The sequence below is a fragment of the Phacochoerus africanus genome, chromosome 3 (assembly GCF_016906955.1).
Source record: "Phacochoerus africanus isolate WHEZ1 chromosome 3, ROS_Pafr_v1, whole genome shotgun sequence".
In the NCBI taxonomy this organism is placed as follows: domain Eukaryota; kingdom Metazoa; phylum Chordata; class Mammalia; order Artiodactyla; family Suidae; genus Phacochoerus; species Phacochoerus africanus.
In genome coordinates this window covers 201,294,243-201,316,623 of record NC_062546.1, presented here as the reverse complement: position 1 = coordinate 201,316,623, position 22,381 = coordinate 201,294,243, and the positions used below count along the sequence as shown (strand labels likewise).

The following is a 22,381-nucleotide window of genomic DNA, read 5'->3' as shown; positions in this document are numbered from 1 at the left end:
AATATGCAAACTCCAGGTGCGAAACCAAAGTTTACGCTTGTCCATAAGGAATAATAGTTACTCCTTTAAAAATATCAACTTGCTATAACTTTCTTCTTTAATGCCAATTCTTAACAAATTAAAATACAATAACAGGAGTGTAATTGAGCATTTATGGCTTATGGGCTCTAAAATGAGGCTAATCAGAGAGTGACGGAGTCTCAGCATGGTCTCTTCGTTAATAGGCATGTTTTAACATACAATAACCAGGATATTTTATTTAAAATTATTGTAGAAATGTACCAAGTGTCAGCTCTCTGGATCTGAACGCGGGGACAGAACTCATTTATCTTCAGCTCAGCGTGGGCTGGGGATCTGTTTTCCTGCCCGAGTTAGGCTTTGAAAGTTCAGAGGAACTATAGGTTTTTTGCTTTTTTTTTTTAATCGGAATGTACATCTGGCAATTCTTGGATTCTGAGCCCCTAAAAAAATTTTAAAGAAACTTTACAAAATGAGTGCCCTCATTCACAACAGCCTTCCAGCTTGGTGCTTTAGGAACAGGTGGCTATAGAGGAGACCCGCGAGTCTGGAGGCTTCTAGCTTCTCCCCAGAGAATCGACACCGAGTCTTCTGTTTTTGAAAGGACTCATCATTTTCATCTCTCCCCAGCTTGGTACTTGAGGAATTAAAGCTACAACTGCTAAACATCCTGGCCTCCTCAGAACTGGGACGCGCCGCCGCCTGACGGTCTGAGGTAGGGACCTCGCGGGGTGAAATAAAGCCGGCAAGCTTGATTTTGATATGCAAATGTGACAGATACTACCCTCCTCCGTGTTCCTGGTAGAAAATGCTGATGGAGGATAAAAGGGGAAAAAACCCTTTAACAAGGCATGAGGGTAATTCAAAGCCGAGTACTTTTAAACAGCACTTAACAAGTCCCGGGGGCCCACTCAAGAGCCAGGCCCCCCAGAGGTACCATCTCCGGCCCCTCAACAGCTTGAAAAAGTAGTAATTGCAAACCTATTTGCATTTTTCTCCTCGAGTTGTCCGTGTTCCATCGCGTGGATTATTTTTTCCAAGCGGGCTCCAGAGCAGAGGGACCGTCCCCAAACGGGCGGCTATGGCTCTGTAACGGCGGTGCGTCCCCCTCCCGCCACCCTGCTCCGGCACCTTTGCTATCCCCTGTTTTTTACATTTTCCTCCTAATTATGTTGCATCTATTGCCGTACACTTAATTAGCTGCATTAATGTGATTTCTTTTCACATAGTCAAGCAATTAAGAGCTATGATTGAGTTTCATTCAATTAGCCTCAACAAACATGCTAATTGATGTCCCAGATGCAAATGAGGTGCACTGAGAAGAAGCTGCTAGCAATTGAGAGCCGGGGCAGAGACCCACAGCTTTCAGCTTGCTGACAGAAGCACCGCTCACCCCGGCGCCCACCGTCCACGGGGCTGCCTTTGGAGAGGGCTCGGGTCCCAAGTGTGTGGGTGGGTTACCAGATGCCCCCCCCCCCCCGCCGCCCCGATAGGAGACTTCATGGATTTGCTGCTGCAATAAGGTCGTCCTAAAAATCTCATGGTCTCTTGTCACTAGGAGTGGGAGGTCATCCTGGGTGACCCTGAGCTCCGGCAAGGAGTGGGGTATAAAGTCATCAAAATACAGCACTCGGAGTTCCCTGGGGGCCTCGTGGTTAAGGATTCGTTATTGTCACTGCTGCGACTTGGTCACTCCTGTGTTGCGGGTTTAATCCCTGGCCTGGGAAAGTCCGTCTGCATGCAGTGGGCGTGGCCGTAAACATTTTTGAAAATTAAAAAAGGCTTTTTTTTTTCAACTGCAGGCGTTCTCCCCAAACGGCCAACAAAACATTAAGTGGGTCTTGTCGTGGCCACCCCAGCGCCCTCTGTGTGCGTGACGGCCTGCAGGTCTCGGGAGATGGGGACTTCATCTTCGTCAGCTCTGGGGCAGTTGCCACTGGAAGTTAAGCTCAAAATACAGCAATCCATCACCAGTCCCTAAAAATACTCTCACTGTATCGATTCGCACTGCCTTCCAACCCTTTGTGACCTTTGGCTGTCTGGTGAAGGATGGTGTGCTTCATGGGTTCACAGGGTACCAAAAGCAGTTAACAAGCTCTGGAAGCGAAACCAGAATGCATCAATGATGTGACTGGTGTCTCAAAACGAGATCATCGGGAGAAAATACACCGTTTTGAAACTCTCTCCAGGTACAGACAGTGCAATCAGCATCACTCCAGTTTTCCATACATACTTCTTAAAGGTATTCAGACTCGGCATTTCCATCATTAAATGATGGAAAAAACTGTAGAAATCTCTGTCCCAATCAGGCTTTCTCAGTAAGTTCTGGCCGCTACCTGTGCACAGGTGTGGAGAAACCCACTCCTTTCCATCACTACGTGGTACTGCTGCCTGGGAGAGATAACCGAGGACACCCTGCTGCTTGCTTTGTGGGGGTTTTTGTTTGTTTGCTTTTTGGTTTTTTTGTTTTTGTTTTTGTTTTTTGCCAGGGCTAGTCTAATGGGGTGTTTGCTTGTGGCACAGACTAGCTCAGCAATCCTCAAAGTGGGGTGATCCACACCTCGTCAGGCGGCTCACGCGTTCAATGCCATTTTCAAAACGATTCCAAGACGTCGTTTGCTTTCTACTCGGTGTTGAAATTTGCGTGGATGGTGCCAAGTGATGAGAGCGATAAATACGGCTGGGCCCGCGGCGGCAGCAGCAGCACCGCACTGGACTAACGGTCATCTCATCGCCACGCCCTCTCAACACAAACAACAAACAAACAAACGGCTCCGCTCAAGGGTGTTCTCAATGAACACAAACAAAGCAAGCTACTGGTTTTTCAAGATTCCGACCGCGAAGCTTTCTAACTTCCTGGGTGTCGCCACGCCACGGCGAGTCCTATACAGAAGCATCTGTGCTGCAGCCTGGAGGCGGATGCAGAAAAGCCCTGAGCCACGCGCTTCAGGGTGAACATACCTCTCGGGTGCTGGGAAAGAGGGACGATGTCACACATTAACTACGTTCGGGCTTGGGTATTTGGCAGAAATTTTCTTCTTCACTTTTTTTTTTGGTGGGGGGGGCAGGTATTTTCTTGAAAACAAACAGGGTAAATACTGCAAGGAAGACACCTGACGGTGGGCGTGGCCAATGACAGAATTTGAGCTTTCCAGGGCCAGCCAGAATTTTGAAACCGTGTAGCTTCCCAATACCTGGAGATGCTCGTGGCAAGATGGTGGTGATGGTGATGAAGGGGACGGGGGGCTATGGCTCGACGAGACGCGTCCCCATCTGGAAATCTGCACACCCCAGTTAAGCAATCTGTTTGAAAGGACTGATGCATGGCGCCACATGCATGGATAAAAGATCGTTCCAAGAGCAAGACGGCCCATTGGATCTTAATGTCACAAAGCAGGAAAAATCCACGGAATCCCTAAGCCTTAAGAAATGGCCACATGTCACGTTTGGGTGCAGCGCCCAAGAATATCCACATCTGAGATGGCTACTAAAATACTCCTCCCTCTTCCAACTAAATATTTCTATACATACAATTCAGCCATAAAAAAAAAAAAAACACAATGATGACATTTGCAGCAACATGGATGCAACTAGAAATTCTCATACTAAGTGAGGACAGAAAGACAAATACCACATGATATCACTTCTATCTGGGATCTAAAATATGGTACAGATCAATCTATCTACAAAACAGAAACAGACTCACTGACACAGAGAACAGACTTGTGGTTGCCAAGGGGTAGGGAGGAGGGAGTGGGAGGGATGGGGAGTCTGGGGTCAGTAGATGCAAAGTCTTCCATTCAGAGGTTGGTCCTGCTGTACAGCACAGGGAACTCTACCCAGTCTCTTGGGACAGAACACAATGGAAGAGAGTGTGAGAAAGGGAACGAATGTACGTGTGTGACTGGGTCACTCTGCTCCGCAGCAGAGACTGGCACAACACAGTAAATCAACTACACTCTAATAAAAATAAATTAAAAACAAATAAATCCCTATGAGAGTTTCTTCACAGACTTTAACCCAAACAACATGTCACAACAGATTGAAGGCAGAAACAGAAGTGACACTCCAGCTCTCCAGTCTGACATTAAAGACCTTTGAAAAAAAAGAAAAACTGCTCCTCTGCTCACCATTTCCTTTGGTTTTGGAAAATATCTTTTTCATAAAAAGTGCGAATTATGTAATATTATTTTATTTCATTAAAAACTTTTTGGCCAAGGCATGCAGTGGCTTGATACGGGGTCTCAGCTCCCAGACCAGGGGGATTTTTGAGCCATAGTGGTGAAAGTGCCAAATCCTATCCACTAGACCACAAGGGAACTCCCTATTTTATTCAAAGCTCTAATGTGATACTCTGTTTAACCCACTATCCAAAATATTACCATTGCAGTATGCAGTCAGTATAAAAATTACTGGGGTAGTTCACCTTCTTTTTTTGTTCAGACTCCTCACAATTTGGTGTTTACGTGAGGCTAACAGGACAACTCAATTCAAATGCTAAATTTTTATCTTCACACTTGACCTATATTTATATTTTTAATGAATTACATTGCATACTGACTTTTTCTGTTTTAATTTTTAACACGATAAGCATCAACAGATATACTCCACAGAAACAAAAGCTCTTTCAGATTCCTCAATCTTTAAGAAGGTAAACGGGCCTTAAGGACCAAAGGTTTGAGACCCACTCGTCCAGTTTGATGCTCACAAAACAGCCAAGGGTTCTGTGTGCACGACTTTACACACACAGCTTGGGGAAGAGCTGCAGAGCCGGGCCGGAGCAGGTGTGAGACGCGGTCTGCAGATCCGCCTGTCTCCTGGAGGAAAGGGAGACCTCAGGCTGCCCTATTGGCACTACGCCTCACCAACGCCCAGGTTCAAGAGCAACAGCAGTTTATATCAATTCTGTTTTTAAGAACCCTTACTTCCGGGCTCAAAAAGAGTATGTAAGAGAAGTCACTGTTAGATGCTCTGCTGTTGCCCAACTCCATTTAATACCATTTTCAAAAGGAAACGAATCCAATAAAGGGCTAATCCATAAGGACCTACATCATATCACCCCTTCGAAGAGACCAAGCAAACACTCAAGTCCAACATGAGAGTAATAAACAAGAGCCTCATAGGCAATCATAGGCATGGAGGAGAGCGACGCCCTAAAAATATCATGAAAAATCTTCCGCCCCATTCCTTTCAGATCACCTAACTCCTTCTTGCCAAAGAGTCACAGTTACAGCAAGGCAGGAGGACGTTTCAGAGTGAAAAGCCTCATGAGAAGCAGTTTCCTGTCCCAAGGCAGCCAACAGAATTCCAGCATTTTGCTTCTGGAGCTGCTTCAGAAGGAGCCCTTGCCCGATGCATGTCAACGTGACCTGGAGCCCACCTCACGAAGGACCGCACCTGCTGGCAAGTCGTACGTCTAGCGGCAACTGAGTCAAAGACAACACCTACGACAAACGCTTCACTGTTCCTGAGACACGGTAACAGAGAGGGTTGGTGAAGCATCCTGGAGGATCCTGGAGCATCACGTACAACGGGCAGCTCGACCCTACAGAACAAACCTCTCCGCTCACGTGCGACAACAGCTAGCATCCAACAAGAGTGGGTTCAAGTCCAACATCGGCCCAGGGGGATAGGTTATTATAACATAAATCAAAATAGCAGAACATTCCAAATTGAATTATGAAGATACCTTTTGCTCCTTGATTGTATCTGTCTTGATTGACCTGGTATATTGAGCCTTACGCTGCAAGAAAGATTTTTCTCATTTTAGGTTAAATTGAATATTACCCCGTTGTAACCCATGCGTGCTCAAACCCAGCCTGTACAAAATGAATGTGTCGGAAAGGGAAGTGGCTTCCTGTCTTCTAGGGCAAGCGTGAGTGAAAGTTCATGGCGATCCACTTCAAGGAGCCAGCATCTTCCTTGGCTCTGAGACTATTTTAAAAATTAAATGTGGCTTGAAACAACTGGACCAGTGTTTAGATCTTGGAAATTCTCAGTTATGTAGGAACATTCACCATGCTGATGGTTAGAGCTCTCCGAAGCTCCTTAAAACTTCAGTGGTCACGGGATGAAACTTCAAGGAACAGATTTTTAAGAGCACACGCATTTGTCCTCTGAGGACACTAATGACTGCGGGACACAAATGAGGGCTAATAATAAGCCTTTTCTCTTTTTTTCCTTTTTAGGGCTGCACCCACGGCATATGGAAGTTCCCAGGCTAGGGGTTGAATCAGAGCTGCAGCTGCCGGTCTACGCCACAGCCACGGCAACGTGGGATCTGAGCCACACCTGTGACCTACGCTGCAGTGTGGCAACGCCGCATCCTTAACCCACCGAGTGAGGCCAGGGATTGAACCCACAACCTCACAGACACTAGTTGGGTTCTTAACCCTCTGAGCCGCACTGGGAACTCATCAGCCTTTACTTCCCCCTTCTATTCAAGGTAGGTCAGAAAAACTCCCACTTCCGTTCTGGCCCATCACACAATTTAAATACTTTCCTAATTTCAAAACATTGATTAGGCCCGCTTAGAAGTCTCATTGTTTATTTATTTTCCCTAACACATTGCTTCTTCAGAAGAGAGTCTGCTTCCCTGATGCTGTTTACTGCCTGCCAAGGAGGGTTACAGCGATATCACCAGATTCCTTTCAAATGAACAGCAGTGGGTCCCCTGAGGACCACGGTTTTCTGGTTGCCTCAACTAAGGAGGGGGCGTCACGCTGCTTACTCATCTTGGGTCCCCATTTCTGCATCTTTATTTTTTGTTTATTTATTTTTTGTCTTTTTAGGGCTGTACCCTTGGCATATGGAAGTTCTCAGGCTAGGGGTCCAGTCAGAGCTGGAGCTGCCAGCCTACACCACAGCCACAGCCGCAACAGATCTGAGCCGTGCCTGGGACCTACGCCACAACTCACAGCAATGCCAGATCCTTAATCCACTGAGTGAGGCCAGGGATCGAACCCGCGTCCTCACGGACGCTAGTCAGGTTCGTTACCCACTGAGCCACGACAGGAACTCCACCCATTTCCACATCTTTTAAAGAAAAGGGGGGGGGGAAATAATAGTTCTTGCCTCATGGGGCTGTTGTCATGATTAACTGAGATAATATATGAAGTGCTTAAAGAATGCCACAGCCCTTAATAAATGATATCAGCTCTTACTGCTTGTGTCCAATAAAAGCACTGAAATATTTGCTCTCTTATTTTACGTGGGCATTTCCCGAGGTAGACGTGCTGTCCCCACGTGCGGTGGCCATTCCGACGAGATCACCCATGGGGGTCACCGGCAAAGCTATTTTTCACTTCTCCGCATAGGGGGACAAGTCTTGCCCTCTGCAAACACATGACATTTCCTACTTTTTCTTCTTCTCCCTTCCCCCTCCCCCTTTTTCTTTTCTCTTTTTTTCTTTCTTCTTTCTTTTTTTTTTGGGGGGGTGGGGGGACATGTATAGGGGAGTCAGACATTTTTATGGCAACACGTTGTCTGGAAAAGATGCAAAACAAAATTGCTAAAATGCAAGGGAGAAAAAATAAGGGAGAAAAACAAAAGGCCCCCTTCCCTTTGCTTATTGAGTTCAAAGGCATAACATCCAGCACCCTGCAGCAAATGCGAAGCTACACTAATTTTAAAGCCATAAAACGCTATCAAGTGCCCTGCGGGGCAGGACTCCACTGAAGCTCGTGGCACCTAAATAAGATATGGTTCATTTACTTCGCAGCTTAGCCTAATGTAATCATCAGCAGATTTTTAGCCTAGAGTTGTAACAGGCAAATAGCCGATGAGGCCAAGGCGGCACTCCCAGCCATCGCGGGGCCGCCGCTAGATTGCTGTTGATTAGAAAATTTTTCAGTTTTGACAAGCGCTTAATGAACATAAATCGCACCTTGATTGGTCCCCATGTGGGGCCATGGGCACACCTGAGAAGCCGTCCTCTCTCCACCTCCACCTCTCCCCACCTCCCAGGACCTTTGCCACCAGCCGGCACCCGCCTGACAGCGGAGCAGGACACATTTCTGAAGCCTAACACTGACATTCCACCCCTGGGCCCGAGCGGCATCCCCCCTCCATCCCCCACGCCCGTCCTCTCCCACTGAGAGTTCTCGGGAGCGACTCCGTGGCCGTGAAGGTAGCGGATGGTTTTGACTGATTCACCTTTTCACAAGCATTTCCAGCCACACTTAGTCGCACTAAAAGAGCCCAACGTGGGAAACAAAACAACACGAATGGGGTGTAAAGGATGAAACCGCATGCGGTACCCTGCTAAGTCAATGTCCCACGACCCCACGGGAAGCTGAAAGACGCAAATCCACAAGCTACGTGGTTAAATCTGTGCATTGACAACAGCACATACACACGCCCCCGCCTTTTCTTTAAGGAAAAGCAAGAAGCAGAATAATTTTCAACGTAGGAAAACAAATATGTTAGGTAGGATCTGGGCTCGCTGGTGGTTTAATTTTCATCTTAGAGACATGACAATGGTATTTGTCTGGTCTTGTCCTATGTAGGGTCGGGTTGCCGTGTGTCATCAACATCAAGACAACTCCTACCACGGGGAGCAGGCATTCTGGCCATTTTATTTGCAAAGCTGAACGCTTTCAAGCCCCGAGGGCTACATAAAATAAACAAGGAATTCCTTAGGGCAGAAATAAGACTTTGATAAGGAACTGCACATTTTTGCGTGTGGGGAATAGGTATGAGTTTTTTCAGGCAGGAGTCATTTATTTTCTTAACAAAAGTTGTAGAAATTCCCTGAAGTATTTCTACGACGGTGGCAGCACAAGCCATGGGTTTGGAAGCACGGACACATGGGAGAAATAACTGATGACATCTGAAGCTGGCTGGACGAATGCCGGAAATACTTCCCAGTCACCTAAACAACAGACAGCCCAGGTGGGCAGGGCCGGGCAGGTGTTTTCACACCACGTGGGTTCCAGACCACCAATCAGGCTGTTCTGTCTCCATGATCCACCAAGTTCAGGAGTGAGCCTGGGAATTTCCCTGCGGCATCTCTCAACCAAGGTCCTTGCTAACACTGGGCATTTCTCTCTCTCTCTCTCTTTTTTTTTTTGGTTGTCTTTTCTAGGGCCGCACCCATGGCATATAGAGGTTCCCAGGCTAGGGGTCTAATCAGAGCTGTCGCCACTGCCTATGCCACAGGCACGCCAGATCCGAGCTGTGTCTGCAACCTCCATCACAGCTCACGGCAACGCTGGATCCTTAACCCACGGAGCCGAGGCCAGGGATCGAACTCGCAACCTCATGGTTCCTAGTTGGATTCGTTAACCATTGCGCCATGATGGGAACTCCAACTCTCCATTTTTTTTTTTTTTTTTTTGGCCTCACTCAGGCCAGGAATCAAACCTGTGCCACAGCAGCTACCCAAGCTGCTGCAGTGACAACACTGACTCCTTAACCTGCTGTGCCACCAGGGAACTCCCCGTCGGGCATCTTTAAATTCAGCCATTCTCAACAGTTTTCTCACGTTGTAGTTTTGTCATTAAAACCTCAAGCTCCAAAGAGGTGTCTGTACACAGCAGCCTTAGTCACGACAGCCGAGGCAGGGAGCAACCCAGGTGCCCACCCACAAATGAATGGATACAGAGAATGGGGTTCATATCTGGGGGGACTGGCTCTCAGACCCTCCCGGGACACCACAAACCACCGTTGCTCGAGTCCCTCCCGTCAAGTGGCACCGTGTTTGCACAGGACCTACACCCACCGTCCTGCATACCTTCCATCACCTCTATAGATCCCTTATAACGCCTCGCACAACAACTTAAACGCTATATAAACCGCTGCTGGCACGGGACCAATTCAAGTTTTGCCTTCTGAAACTCTGGAGTTCTTCTCCCTGAATATTTTCAATCTGCAGTTGGTTGAATCCATGCACTGTATGTATACAATGGAATATTACTCAGCCTTAAAAAGGAAGGAAGTACTGGGAGTTCCCGGCGTGGCACAGCGGAGGTGAATACGACTAGGAACCATGAGGTTGTGGGTTTGATCCCTGGCCTCACTCAGTGGGTTAAGGATCCTACGGCGTTGCCATGAGCTGTGCTGTAGGTCACAGACGTGGCTTGAATCCTGTGTTGCTGTGGCTGTGGCCTAGGCCAGCAGCTGCGTGCCAAAGGTGCGGCCAAAATAAAATAAACAAAGGGAGGGAAGTCAATCCATCTATGATGTGAATTATGAAGTGAGGACCCCTAGGAAGATCCGCTACTCTCTGCCCTGTGGCTCGAAGGCAGGTTTTGGAAAACAGGGTGGGCAGGCGCCTTGCTGGGAGAACCGAGCAGGTGCCTCTGTGAGAGCCGAGCAGCATGTAGCTCAGGACGGCCGGGGCTTGGGAGGGCCGGCGGTACAGGTAAGTGTGCCTTCTGAGGGCTTCCTGATGAATCCCCTGGGGGTAGGGAACAGAGGCCGAGGCTGCGATGGAAGGAGAGAGGCCCGCACAGCAATCACCTTGAAAAAGGGCTTCGTGCTTCCTGCGAGCCTCCAACTCCAGGGCTCCAGAGAGCCACCTCTGGACACACCTTTGTCTGCAGGAACCTCAAATGTGGCCCAGATGCCCCATCCTGGACACGGTAGATGAACGGTGGAGACGCAGCACAGCACAGCCCCCGGGTCCAGGCTCTTTCTCATTATCTCCCCACGTTTCTATCAAGGGGCTCCCTAAGGCTCAAGTTCAAGTCCACGAAAAAAGGGAAGGCAAGACTCTTAGAACAGGCTGCTCTCCACCCACCCAGACTGCAGTAAACCAGCAAAGGGTCATAAAACCCGGGGACCTTCATCCGTGTGGCCCCCCAGAAGGTTAAGCAGTTAAGAATTGTTTAAGAGGTCTTCTAGTTGTACAGTTTTCCAGAGCATCAAAAATACAGACCCCAGAGCAGCACAGACGTCAAGAGTCTGCTTTTTACCATTTCAGTCTTACTCACACGTTTAGGGTTGGGTATGCGAAATGCCAAGTGGAGACGAAAGGGCGGTTGAGCTGGTCGGTCCGGAGGCGAGGGCGAGCACCCTGTCCCCGCTGCCTGGGACTTCCCGGGTTTGGGCACGGACTGTCCCAGCTCCCAGGAAAAGCCGGGAAGTTGGACACTCTACTTGGAGCAGCTACAAAACTAAAGCAGCTTCGTTGTGTTCGTTGTTTTCCACGTGTTCCCCACACGGAGTCATAGGTTTTATTGAATTGAGTAAATGAAATCCCCAGGAAGAAAGGGGAGTCCGATCCTCCGTGTTTTGTTCTGGGCGCAGGTCTTGGTCTCACCGTGAAACCAGCCACCCGGCAGCTCCACCCCGGGATGCGTGTTTCCTGTGTCCAACTGACTCCACGAACCTCCATGTGCTCAGCGTTCTGGTGAAAACTTCAGACTCTTCAGAGTCTGAAGCACCCTTGGAAGACACTGTCAACGGGTATCTCCCCCAGTTAAAGGCCTCTTCCTCCAGATCTCCAGGCACCATCCGCCAGTTTCTCAATGTCCACTGTAAAATGCACATCTAGATGCAACGGGGCCTGACTGGGCACAGAAGCATGGGGAGCTGAAGCTTCCCGGGCAAGTTCCGCCTTTAGAGGAGGGGGCAGCGCAGGTCCACTGACGTGCTCGGTTCGAGTCAACGCCGTGGACGTGGGAGATTCTCCAGCTCTCCCCACCCTGGCTGCTGTCCTCAGCCATCCCCCCCCCCCCCCGACCCCAAGGCTCTCAAGGGCACCCAGTGTGGAACCACCCAGCTTCAAGAACATCTAGGCTGAAATCCCCCATCACTTCCTCCTCCTGTGCCCGCATCCCCCACCCCTCTAGCTACAACGCAGGAGAGGGGGCCCCGGTCAGCCCCAGGAAGAGCAGAAGCAGGCCAGAAGGTGTGGCAGTGGGTGAAGGTTGGGGATAAGACTTCATGGCGCACAAGGCAAGGAAATGTGGGATCCGGAGTCCTTGCTCCTGTCACCTTGCAGGAACTTTCTCGGTCTGGGTTAGATCCACGTTTGGCCCATTTTCCCTCTGATTTCCAGAATCACTCCCTAGGATCTGGCCACACACCCAGGGGATTCGAGTCCGCAGCCCCATGGGGTCTCTCCTGCCCAAGAGAACTGGTGAACGTTCTGAAGAACAGGAAACGTGGCCGGGGTGGAAAAGCTTCCTTCCCTGATGGCCTTTGTGGTACAGGGAGGGTTCAGGGACGCCTGGGCTCTAGAGCGGGGCCAAGCTGTGTGTCAGAGGGACCCAGGATTGTGGGGCTTCTACACAAGCTGTGTGGGAGCTGAGGCTGCAGCTTGGGGTCCAGAGGAGAAAGACACGTCTAGGGACGATGCAACCAACCCGGGCGGGCACCGGGGCTCAGGAAGACGCGGCGGGGAAGGGTGCAAAGGACGGAAAGGGGAATCTGAAGCTCTGGCGGTCAGTGAAAGCGGTGTCCTGGGGCCACCACCCGAGTCCCTTGCTATTAATCGGGTGCCTGCGGAGCCCCGCCTGAGTTCTGGGAGGGAGGGCAGCATCCGGGAGCTTCCCTGGCAGCCAACCACACCAAGCACGCAGTGAGTGTGGCGGCTCACACCACCCCTATGGCCTGCGGCAGAGCCCAGGGCCCCCAGAAGCCACAGATTCAAAGAGCACAGCATCGCCTAGGATTCCTGAGGCAGGGCGTCCAGCTGGAGCCACGTGCCAACTGTTTGTTCGGTCCAAAGGCTGGGTGTGTTTTCCACCCCACCACCGTGTGCAAAACACCTGCTGGGACTGAAATGTGTGGTTCGTGTCTAAGAGATGACTTTAACATCACTGCTGCCACGGACCCCTGGCTAGTGAGGAAGCCACGTCTGTTTCCCGCACAAAGAGGGAAAGATGGCCTCTGCTGGAAGATGGTTTTTTTAATGGCATCCAACGAAGACCGTTAATAAGATGAGAGTTGTGTGGGCTCTGGGGCTTTTTTAAAAATGATTTTTATTTTTTCCATTATAGTTGACTTACAGTGTTCTGTCAATTTCTGCTATACAGCAAAGTGAACCAGTCATACACACACACACACACACACACACACACATGCTTTTTCTCACATTTTCCTCCATCATGTTCCATCACAAGTGACTAGATATAGTTCCCTGTGCTGTACAGTGGCATCATTGCTTATCCACTCCAAAGGCAATAGTTTGCATCCATTAACCTCAAACTCCCAAACGTCCATCAACAGATGGATTAAGAAGATATGGTATGTGTATACAGTGGAATACTACTCAGCCCTAAAAAAGAAAAAAGAACACCATATGCAGCAACATGGATGGAGTGAGGTTAAGTCATAAAGAGAAAGATAAATACCATGTGATATCCCTTATATCTGGAATCTAATATATGACACAAATGAACCTTTCCACAAAAAAGAATCTCATGGACTTGGGATAGACTGGGAGGGTTTTTTTGTTTTTAATTTTAAATTTTTTTAGCAAGTTTAGGAAATGGCCAGTCTCCTGCTTCCACGGTGCCCAAAGCAAGTGAAGGCAGGGCCCAGGGCAACTTGGGCAGCTTGTCCAAGCAAACATCTTCAGAAAACCAGCATCCGGTATGGCTGTGGCTGTGGCTGGCAGCTACAGCTCCAATCCACCCCCTAGCCTATGAACTCCCATATGCTGCAGGTGTGGCTGTAAAAAGAAAAAAAAAATATTGGAGGAATCTTTCTCTAGTTGGTTTACTGGTCATCGCCCTGTTACTGGCCTCGGAGCAGGGACCTGCCCTGATCTCGAAGGGCAGAGCCTGCAGCCTGCTCCTCTCCAGAGAGCCAAGAAAAAGAACTTGGCTAAACAGCCTGACATCCTCAGAGTTTTCTACAAAGACTGTGTTTGTCCAGAGCAGAATAACTATTCCAGACCTCACATATCCTCCTAACGTGTGATGATGAAATAACTTATTTATCCAAAAGGAAATGGGCATGCTTTCTTGAGGCGGGGGAGGGGGATTCTGATCAGAGAATGGTCCTGGAATGGGGTGGGGTTGGGGGTCTGAGGGCTTGAGGTGCATCCCACCTGTAAGATTCAAACAGGTGTAAGGCAGGGCCTGCAGAAGGCCCAGTAGCCCTTTCAAAAGCAGGATTTACGTGTCGCCGTGTGGCTCCCTTTGTGCTGGGATGGATGTTTAGTCCCTACACAGGTGCACTGCTCACGAGCTCTGGCCGGCAGGACCCTGACCCCATCGCCAGCCCCTTCCACTCGGTGTCCGGTTCAACCCAGGGAGCTGGGCGGGGGCCTTGCACACTGGAGCAAGGGTAACCCAACGCATCAAGTTCACGTGGAAACAGGCCAGCATGGCGAGGGCCTGGATCACTCACTGCAATCCCTTCACCACCATCCCTTCACTAAACGGTCAAAGTTCGTCAGCAGCAAGGCGTTGCCCGTGTTGGACGCGAGCTGGGCTGATCCCAATGCTCCTGTGTCAGTTTGCAAGTTCAAATCCCAGGTGACCACCCCCACCAGGGCTCCACCAGGCAGGCGAGGGCCAGGGTACCTGGGAAGGGATAGAGGTTGCTGCCAGAGACAGAACCCCGCCCTGCCCCCGCCATGTCACCCCCTCAGCTCCCCTGGTTTTATCACCTCTATTTATTTTATTTTCATTTTTGGCCACCCCGAGGCATATGGCCCTCCTGGGCCAGGGATCAGATCCGAGCCGCAGTCCTCACCCAAGCTGCAGCTGCAGCAGAGCGGATCCTCAGCCTACTCTGCGGGGCGGGGGATCGAACCGGCATCCCTGTGCTCCCAAGACGCCAGCGACCCCACCGTACCACAGCGGGAACTCCGGTTTTGTCCCCTCGAGAAAGTCTCTAGGCCACGATCACCGGGCCATTCTCCACGAGGGAGAATGTAGGACCCGAAGCAGCAACACAGCCGCATGTTCCCAAATGCCTTATTAAGGAAAGTTGGGGTTCTACTCAGGGACACTCACTTGAACGTCTCTTCCTTCCTTCCTTTTTTTTTTTTTTTGTCTTTTTAGGGCCCCACCTGAGGCATGTGGAGGTTCCCAGGCTAGGGGTCAAATGGGAGCTATATCTGCCGGCCTACCCCACAGCCACCGCAGTGCCAGATCTGAGCCAGCCTGCGACCTACACCACAGCTCATGGCAGCGCCGGATCCTTAACTCACTGAGCGAGGCCAGGGTCGAACCTGTGTCCTCATGGATGCGAGTCAGACTCGTTTCCCCCATGACGGGAACTCCTGAAGATCTCCTCCAGACTAACCTGGCCACCGGGGACGTATAGCCCCCAGCAGCTTAGACCAAGGCCATTCCAGGTTCCCTCCAGAGGGTACGCCAGGAACTCACTGGATTACAGCGAGGGTCATGCCCCCTCTCCGTGTGCTAGTAATTCAAATCCATTCCTAGATGAAGCCACGCCCTTCGGGATCTATGCACCTGCCTTGATAATGTCAGTTCCCAGGAGCCGGGCATTAGCAGAATTGCACTTTGAAATGACATTGGCTCTTGCCTGCTGTACAGTTAGAGAACAAAGCCCACTGTGCACCTCTTCTGAACCCTTACAATATCCATGTGTATGTGGGAAAAAGAAGAAGAAGAAAAAAAAAAAAAGCACTGCAGGCCATCACAAGAAGCTGCCTGCGTGGGAGAAATTCCAAAGACCGGACGCTGTTTACATAATCAAGAGACGGAGATGAAAAGTGGGCGTGAACCCTCCTGGAAGAATTTTCCAGGACCGTCTTCGCCGTTGCCATCTTTGCTGCTTGGCCAAAGCGGCGCGTGGCCCTCTGATGGAGCCTGGGCTTAGCAGGTGCGCGTGAGCGGATGGGAAACACACCCTCGGTCAGGTCTCGCTTTTGACGGGTCAGTGAGCCTCAGCAAGAGGATCTCGACTGCATGGGGGCCAGTGATTAGGCTCTGCTCCCCGACGGGGTCTTAGAAGAACTAGCCAGGGCAAGCGTGGCCTTCCTGTGGTCAGAGCAGCTGGGGACAGAGCCCCAAAGACCTGGAGGGGGCAGGACTGTCTCCAGCAGCCCTCCTGGGATGGAATTTGGTCTCTGATGTGGAGCCCCCTGGAGAACCCAGAATCAATCAAGCACAAAGGCATTCCCCAGAACAGGAAGGAACACCTCTCTCCAAAGTCTGCTTAATGGTGACGCCTGGGCAGCATATTTCCATCAACCAAAGGAACACGCCAGAGAGGCCTGAACAAACACCTGCCTAACTATTACACACAGGATGGGTAAACGCAAGACCCTGCTGTGGAGCACAGGGAACCCTATTCAATATCCTGGGATAAAGCATCACGGAAAAGAATATAAAAAAACCTATGTACGTGTGTAACTGAGTCACTCTGCTGTACAGCAGAAATGAACACTACATTGTAAATCAACTAGACTTCAACACGAAAAAACCTCCGAAACCTGCTTTTTAACCCCATCCAGAAAGGAGAAGCCACTGCTGGTAAGACAAGAAGGAAAGGTCACTTCACCCCAACAAGCATGTTATGCAGCCAGGGTACCATCTGTTCCTGTCCTAGTGGAAAGGGCTTTAATGTTTTGCTTTTTTTTTTTTTAGGGCCGCACCCATAGCATAGGGAGGTCCCCAGGCTAGGGGTTGAATTGGAGCTACAGCTGCCAGCCTACACCATGGCCAGAGCCGTGTGGGATCCAAGCCGCATCTGCGACCTACACCACAGCTCACGGCAATGATGGATCCTTAACCCACTGAAGCGAGGCCAGGGATCGAACCCACATCCTCACGGATACAGGTCAGGTTTGTTACTACTGCGCTACGACAGAAACTCCTGGAAAGGTTTTCTACGGTAAGTGCTCCTGAGTGTGCAGTGCAGGGGCAAGAGCCAGGGCTGCACGGATACCGACTTTCCAGGTCTTCTGCCATCACGGCCCGAAGCCCACAAAACCACACACTGTCCAACGCAGGAAGGCGCCTGCTAGGAAGCTGAGGGAAAGGACGAGGGCACGGAAGTGTCACAGGAGGACTCCGAGGAGAGGTCGTTCCTCATCACAGTGAAAGTCACTCAAAACGTCACTCTGCTTTGGAGACCCTGGTACATCAGTGTGGGCACATCCGCCGCAGGAATGGTACCGAGCATGACGAATGGTGGCAGCCCCGCGCGTGTGCTGACGCTGGGAGGCGCCTACGACCTGGCATCGTCTGGAAGGCAGGCCCCACGCCCCGCGCACCGGGGACGAGCGCTCGTGGAAGGCACACACACCGAGTGTGCAAACGGCTGGGAGGACCCGCCCCGAGACGGGAGCACTCGCGCTTTCTAGGGGGTGTTTGGGGCACTTTCGTTTTCTTCTGTCCGCTCATCTCTAACTTCTGGTCGATCCCTGGGCAAGTTTTTTAGGTCTTTCAAATCAAATGCTCATTTAACACGGTGACACAATCAAATGACCAGCCAACACCACGGACTCTTAGCACTCTCAGCTACACGCTGGTCTCCCGCGAGACAGATAAGCGTCACGGAGGATGCATGGAATGCGTTGTTCTGGAACAGTCACTACATTCCACGTTCAGGGTTTACCAGAGCGTCCCTAAGAGCTCCCTGCGGGGGGGACGCCTACCTTTCCCCCAACGACCTTCACTGCCTCTCCAAATCTCACACAAATCACCAGGATAACAGACGTTATTACACGTGGAGAAAACTAACTTGCCATATGGAACTGGTACACATCCCTTTTTTTTTCAGACCCACACCCGCGGCATATGGAGGTTCCCAGGCTGGGGTCGAATCGGAGCTGTAGCCACCGGTCTACACCACAGCCACTACAACAGGAGATCCAAGCTGCATCTGCGACCTACACCACAGCTCACAGCAATGTCGGATCCTTAACCCTCTGAGTGAGGCCAGGGATCAAACCCGCATCCTCACGGACACTCGTTGGGTTCGTTTCCACTGAGCCACAGCGGGAACTCCTGGACACATTCTTACCAGACAATAAAACCACTCATGAATTGCACTTTTTTTTTTGGCCACACCCTCAGCATGCAGAAGTCCCTGGACCAGGGATCGAACGGGTACCACAGCAGTGAAAACGTCAGATCCTTCACCTGCTGTGCCACCAGGGACCTCCTAATTCTTGTTTTCATTCTCAGCTGCTTACATGGACCCTGAGTTCCAAGGCAGTTGTCTGCTTCGGATTTTCAGCGGTATCTCTCTTTTTTCCCTTCTTTTTACTGTGTGCGCCTGTCCTTTTACCTGCATTTAAAATTTTAATTCATCTGTGCCTTTTACTGTAATTGCAGAGTTAGGGCCTCAGATTGACTGTTGGGGAGGAGACGGAGAGAAAGACACACACGTCTGGGGGGCAGGGTGACGTCCCCCCGGGGGAGCAGGTGCTCAAACACTCCTTCACCCTTCAACAGAGCCGAGAGGCTCGACTGTGTCGGGACCCCCTCCCCCTGCACCCCCGCCCCAGGCCCCCGCCTGCCAACCGCTGAGGGGCCAAACTCACGTGTAAACTTGGATGGTAGGTCAGCACGCCGTTGTCACACAGGGTGACGTATTTCTTTTTCCATTCTTTGTTCAATGATTTGCCACTTCGCTTCAGCAGCATGCCCTGTAAGGAAAAAGGAGCCAGAGAGAAATGAATAAAGATAAAAGAGCAGCACCCGGGGAGCGTGCGTAAAGAGAGTAAGCAGATAAGCAACGTTTACGCTTTCATTGTCTCTTTGCCATCTTGAAAGGGAAAGAAAACTTATGTTTAGCTTGGTAATGTGGGGTTCTCCTTTTTTACACAATATATATACACAGCCAAGGAATCTCCTTCCGTGTATGTGCGCGTAGAACTTAACTCTGTGATCGGTTCAATAAAAATCGTTACATCTTTGCTGTCACTACGCTATAAGCACTCGGAGCACCTAAAGGTAAATCTCTTCCAATGATATTTTGCTTTGGTTTTCTTTGCCGGCCGCCCCGCAGCATGTGGGGTTCCCAGGCCAGGGATCAGAGGCAAGCTGCAGCTGGAACCCACGCAGCAGCTGGGGTAACGCCGGATCCTTAATCCATTGGGCCAGGTCAGGGATCAAACCTGGGTCCCAGGCTCAGGAGACGCTACCAATCCCATTGGGCCACATCAGGAACCCCGGTGATATTGTTTTAAAACAGGAAACCCAGGAGCTCCCTGCTGGCCTAGCAGGTTAAGGACCCGGCATTGTGACTGCTGTGGCTCGGGTCACTGCTGCGGTGGGGTTTTGCTCTCTGGCCTGGGAACTTCTACATGCCGTGGGAGTGTCCCACCTCCCCCCACCCCTGGCCAAAAAAAAAAAAAAAAAAACCAAATAAAGTAAAAATAAAATAAAAATTTAAAAAGGGACACCAATTGCTTTTTTTGAAAATAAGACGTTCACCCTAGCCTTACCTTCTGGTATTTGCAAGTAAGAACATTTTATTTTGTAGTTGTTTCAATTTCAGACCTTAATTTATTAAAAATGAAATTCCATTTGCGAACTTAGCAACGGCATTTAATAGATGAATTGCGTATAATTTACTTTAATCCGTTTTTAATGAAATCCTATTAGGGCTTCTTGAAAACCATTCAGAACTTGAAACCAACACACTTTCGAAGTATATTTAATGCAGTCTTCTTTAGATGACTGATGAGAATTTATTCTTGTTTTAACTACCAAGCCCCAGCAAACCTCCGGCCCTGTTTGTAAGCTTTCCCGAGTTAGGATGCTAGTGCCTTCACCCGGGCCGAGGCAGCAGGAAGTCCGTGAGTCTGGAACAGAGTCTGACACCCCGAGGAAGCAGAGGCCTGCAGAGCCCCTTGGGGATGTTTTCCAGCCTCCATCCGCCTCCTAATTCTACCCGACAGGAACCAAAACATGAGAAGAAAATCAAGGAAGCATTTCTACGTGGTAGAATCAAGTTCCAACGAATTACCAACACTGTGACATTGGGTTTTTTTTTTTTTAATGCCAAATTTTACAAATATAAGACGATGGGCCAGCTTGGGTCTCTGATCACCCCGCAAACCTTGTTTCGGAAGCCAAGTATTTCATTCAACGTTTGAGGCAACGAACCTCCGGAAGAGCACGTCTTTGCACGTTCTTACTTAAAGCAAGCCTGTGACGTAAAGCTTCAGATCTTGATTTCTTAGACTCTAAGCCCATATAAACCGCAGGCAGCGCGGAGACTGACGAAGGGAACCAGGCCGAGAAGACAAGGTCACAGACCAAGTTCCTGGGCACAGGAGAACGAGTGGGGGAGGGGACATTCTATCAGTGACCAGGAATCAGTGAGAAAGGAAAAGCCACAGCTCAAATCCTTCAACGGCCCGCCCCGGTGGGATTTCTAAGGTTTTAACACTCAGCACAACAAAACCTGACACCAGCTCTCCTGAGCGCGCACATTCTCCCCGCCCACTTCAGACAGAATCCCAATGATCAGGGGCGGGTCACCGCGGTCCTGGGTCCTGGGTGGGGGCCGAGAGCTGTCCCGGGCTTCAGAAAGCTTTCCCTTCCTGCCTCATGCAAAGTGCAGGCCCAAAGTCCCAGCCGCCCTTCCGCTGGGGCCCCGGGCAGGCAGCCGTACAGAAGTCCTTCGGCTGTCCTGTGGGTACTTTCGTGAGCCAATCCTATACTCCCTGGGGAGAGGCATAAAGACTGATTTCTTAAGGGGATAAAGGGAAATTTCCAATCAGGAGGCTACATGAAGAGAAGACACCATAGTTTTCTGGGGAATTAAATCAGGCCCATTTGTTTTGGTGCTCAGAAAACTTGTCTTGCTGGGAAAAAAAATCCAAATCCTGATTGTCTTTTTTCTTTTTCTTTCTTTTTTTTAAAGTCTTTTCCAGGGCTTTACTCGAGGCATATGGAGGTTCCCAGGCTAGGGGTCTAATCGGAGCTGTAGCCACCAGCCTACGCCAGAGCGACAGCAACGCGGGATCCGAGCCACGTCTGCGACCTACACCACAGCTCACGGCAACGCCGGATCGTTAACCCACTGAGCAAGGGCAGGGATTGAACCCGCAACCTCATGGTTCCTAGTCGGATTCGTTAACCACTGCGCCACGACGGAAACTCCCAAATCCTGATTATCTTAAACTAAATGTAGTTACCATATGATCCAGATATCCCACTCTTGGGCACTTATCTGGACAAAACTACAACTCATAAAGATGCATGCACCCGTATGTTCACAGCAGCACTATTTACAACAGTCAAGACATGGAAGCCATCTAATCCACCAACAGTGAATGGATTAAGATGACGTGGCACATGTACACAATGGAAGACTACTCAGCCACAAGAAAGAATGAAATAATGCCGTCGGTAGCAACATGGATGGAACTAGAGATTCTCATACTAAGCAAAGTATTTCAGAAAGAGAAAGACAAACACTACGTGATACCACTTTTATGTGGCATCTAAAATATGACACAGGAGTTCCTGTTGTGGCTCAGTGGTTACAAACCCAACTAGTACCCATGAGGATTCGGGTTTGATCCCTTGCTCAAAGGGTAAAGGATCTGGCATCGCTGTGGCTGTGCTGCAGGCCTGCAGCTGCAGCTCCAATTCGACCCCGAGCCTGGGAACGTCCATGTGCCACAGGTGCAGCCCTAAAAAAGCAAAAAAATAAAAAAATAAAATGACACAGATAAACCTATCTACAAAATAGAGACAGACTCTTAGACAGATGGACACAACAGACTCGTGGTGGCCAAGACGGGTGCGGGGAGGGAGTGGGATGGACTGGGAGTTTGGGGTTACTAGATACAAACTATTGCATTTAGACTGGATGCGCAATGAGGTCCTACTGTCCAGCACAGGGAACTCTCTCCAGTCTGTTGCGACAGACTGATGGACGATAACACGAGAAGAGGAATGTATACATAGGTATGACGGGGCGTGTGTGCGTGCGTGCGTGCGTGCGTGTGTGCGTGTGTGTGTGTGTGTGTGTGTGTGTGTAGATGTACATGGGTCACTCTGCTGTGCAGCAGAAACTGGCACGACACTGTAAATCAACTAAACTGTAGTTAAAAAAATACAGAAATTAAATCCCATGGCTCACCCTGGAGCATTCGCTCTGATGACTCTACAAGTACTATTCAAATGCTGCAGGGTCCAAAAAAAGTGGGGGAGCCTCCATATGCTGTGGGTGCTGCCCTAAAAAGACAACAAGCAAGCAAACAAACAAATGCTGCAACATCCAGCAGGCCTGAAGAGCAACACCCCGGCGTCTTGGGAGCCCTGTTTCTGCGCTCCAGCCTTGTCCCCAGCTGAGTCTGTGCTGATGGGTTTCTCAGCATCCTCATGTTCACTCCCTCCTCACAAGCAGAGTTATGACGGCTCCCTTGTCACAGACATGAATCGGAGCTGCAGAGGTAAGGCAGCTGGTGAGCTGATGGGAAGTGACAGGACAGCCACCCTGCCCTCCTCATTCCTGCCAT

General features: G+C 50.1%; 1 protein-coding gene across 8 annotated transcripts in view; it reads right to left on the bottom strand.

Annotated features, from left to right (window-relative positions):
• Positions 1-22,381, bottom strand: part of AGAP1 (ArfGAP with GTPase domain, ankyrin repeat and PH domain 1) — a 566,173-nt gene that overhangs the window by 197,620 nt on the left and 346,172 nt on the right. For all 8 annotated transcript variants that reach the window (XM_047773835.1, XM_047773837.1, XM_047773836.1 and 5 more), the window contains one exon: positions 18,443-18,547. In XM_047773835.1, the coding sequence (XP_047629791.1) occupies positions 18,443-18,547 (105 nt within the window). The remainder of the gene's footprint in view (positions 1-18,442; positions 18,548-22,381) is intronic.